At 50.6% G+C, this 2,828-nt stretch overlaps 1 protein-coding gene across 1 annotated transcript; it reads left to right on the top strand.

The window, feature by feature from the left end:
* The first annotated feature begins 307 nt into the window (after nucleotides 1-307).
* Nucleotides 308-2,035, top strand: LOC128354816 (potassium voltage-gated channel subfamily A member 1-like). The gene has a single exon (XM_053314967.1). The coding sequence runs from the start codon at nucleotides 308-310 to the stop codon at nucleotides 2,033-2,035; it is 1,728 nt and encodes a 575-aa protein (XP_053170942.1).
* Nucleotides 2,036-2,828: the final 793 nt, after the last annotated feature.

The raw sequence follows: 2,828 nt of genomic DNA on the forward strand, positions 1-2,828 counted from the left end.
TCTCTCTCTCTCTCTCTCTCTCTCTCATCCGGGTCTTCTTCTTCTCCTCTTCTCCTCTTGTGGTTTTAATATTTACTTCATCCAGAGCAGCGGAGGATTTCAGCCTTAACAACAACAACAATAACAACATCAGCAGCAGCAGCAGCAGCAGCACATGCATACATGTTGAGAGGAGCCTGAACCTGCTCCGTCTGCTCCGTCTCCGTCCGCTGCACCGTGTCTCTGAACTTGTACCGGAGAGGATGCTCGCGACCCAGCTCAACAAGTCTCTCCTGTTTCTGACACATTAACTGTTGATGGCTGCGGAATGGAGATAGCCTTGGTGAGTTTTGAGAACGGCGGCGCTAAAGGGAGCGGTGGAGGTGGAGGCAACAATGCCGAGGAGAGCTGCCGGAACGCGCTGGATGTCCCTCAGCCGGGTTTCGTTCAAACTGGACTTGGAGAGGACTACGGTAAAGAGCTGAACACCCGGGGGAGTCCTCCTCATCCTCCTCATCCTCTTCCTCAGCAGCAGCATCTTCAGCAGCACAGCACCTGGAAAATCAACGACATGAACAACACTTTCAGCTGCAGCGAGAACGCCATGGATGCGCTTTTACGAGCGGACCACAGTCCCCATCTGTTCGACGAGGACATGATGGACATGGACATGGACACGGAGAGCAACGAGAGGGTCCTCATCAACATCGCCGGGCTGAGGTACGAGACTCAGCTGGGAACCCTGAACCAGTTCCCGGACACTTTACTTGGAGACCCCGCCAAGAGGATAAAATACTTCGACCCGCTCCGGAACGAGTACTTTTTCGACCGCAACAGACCGAGTTTTGACGGGATTTTATATTTTTATCAGTCCGGAGGGAAGATCCGGAGACCTGTCAATGTGTCAATCGATGTGTTCGCAGATGAGATTAGGTTTTATCAGCTGGGGGAGGAGGCCATGGAGAGGTTCCGTGAGGATGAGGGCTTTATAAAAGAGGAAGAGAAGCCACTGCCCCAGAACGAGTTCCAGAAGCAGGTCTGGCTCATTTTCGAGTATCCGGAGAGCTCCATGCCGGCCCGGGGCATCGCCATCGTGTCCGTGATCGTTATCACCATATCCATCATCACCTTCTGCCTGGAGACACTGCCAGAGTTCAGGGATGAGAGGGAGCTTCCGGTCACCAGCCGGCTGGACAACAGCACCGCGCCCCGGTCGTCCGTCACCTTCACAGACCCCTTCTTCATCATAGAGACCACGTGCGTTATTTGGTTCACTTTCGAGCTGTTCGTGCGCTTCTTCGCGTGCCCCAGCAAGTCGGAGTTCTCCAAGACCGTCATGAACATCATCGACATCATGTCCATCATGCCTTACTTCATCACAGTGGGCACGGAGCTGGCGGAGCAGCAGGGTCAGGAGCACCAGAACGGGCAGCAGGCCATGTCTCTGGCCATCCTGAGGGTCATCCGCCTGGTCCGGGTCTTCCGCATCTTCAAGCTGTCCAGACACTCCAAGGGTCTGCAGATCCTGGGTCAGACCCTGAAAGCCAGCATGCGGGAGCTCGGCCTGCTCATCTTCTTCCTCTTTATCGGAGTCATCCTCTTCTCCAGCGCCGTGTTCTTCGCGGAGGCGGACGAGCCGGAGTCTCACTTCTCCAGCATCCCCGATGCCTTCTGGTGGGCAGTGGTCACCATGACAACGGTGGGCTACGGTGACATGAGGCCGGTGACTGTGGGGGGGAAGATCGTGGGCTCGCTGTGCGCCATCGCCGGTGTGCTCACCATCGCGCTGCCGGTGCCGGTCATCGTCTCCAACTTCAACTACTTCTACCACCGGGAGACGGACCAGGACCAGTCCTCTCTGAAGGACGAGCCCAACAGCGGCCGGGACAGCCCCGAACTGAAACGCAAAGGGAGTAAAACCTCCAACAAGTCTCAGGATGTGGAGAACAACGACGCGGCTGCTTCGGTGGAGAAGAACATCAAAGCGAACAGCAGCATGGACTTCAAAAGGTCTCTTTACGCTTTCTGTTTGGACACGCGGGAGACAGACCTGTAGTCCTCTGTTCTACTTCTTCAATTCTTTAACTTTTACAGCCCATAGTTGTGTAGAATAAACCCCCATTAATGGGCTCTTAAGTCTTTGCACATAGCAGTCGGAGGATCAACACATTGCAATCCTGAAAAGTTTTAAGAGCGACGGGGGTTGATTTATAAAAAGCACATTTTAATCCCCCTCATCTGGTAAAGCACATCCGGTAGAAAAAAAACCTGAGGAGTTATGAACAAGCACACACAGTGCATGTGATGCAACACAGTGGCCCTTTAAAGTAGGAACACCTACAAAAACTACATCAAACTCATGGATGAATTAGTGTTTGGGGAAAATAGGACATCAGCCTGCTGCAGATAATCAAGGACAAGACTCGGAATAATGAGTTGACATGAGAGAGGATTACCAGAGAGCAGACTCTTGTACATAAAGTAGGAACAGTCTATATTCAGTAGTGCAACTAAAGAAAAAAAAGCCAAATTTTATTTTTCATACCTACCCTATATTTAGTCATTATGTTTACGCTGAGACTAATCAGCAAATGTGTATATATTTCCCACAGGCCTATTATTTATGAATTGGATTATGGTGTTATTATAGTTTTGGAGGAAAAAAAAGAAAAGAGCCTAACTATTTTTTAAGATGCAGACACCTGTTTCCTCCTCTCAGGTTCTGTTCTTTCTTCTCTGTGAATGAGAGTTGATTGGCTCTCAGAGGACCTACACTGAAGGATTTTTTTGTCCAACGCTGAACAAACAGCCTTGTTATAAATGAAACTAAAGAACATTTTGAATTAAAA

This window comes from Scomber japonicus, unplaced genomic scaffold, assembly GCF_027409825.1.
Source record: "Scomber japonicus isolate fScoJap1 unplaced genomic scaffold, fScoJap1.pri scaffold_638, whole genome shotgun sequence".
Taxonomy (NCBI): Eukaryota; Metazoa; Chordata; class Actinopteri; order Scombriformes; family Scombridae; genus Scomber; species Scomber japonicus.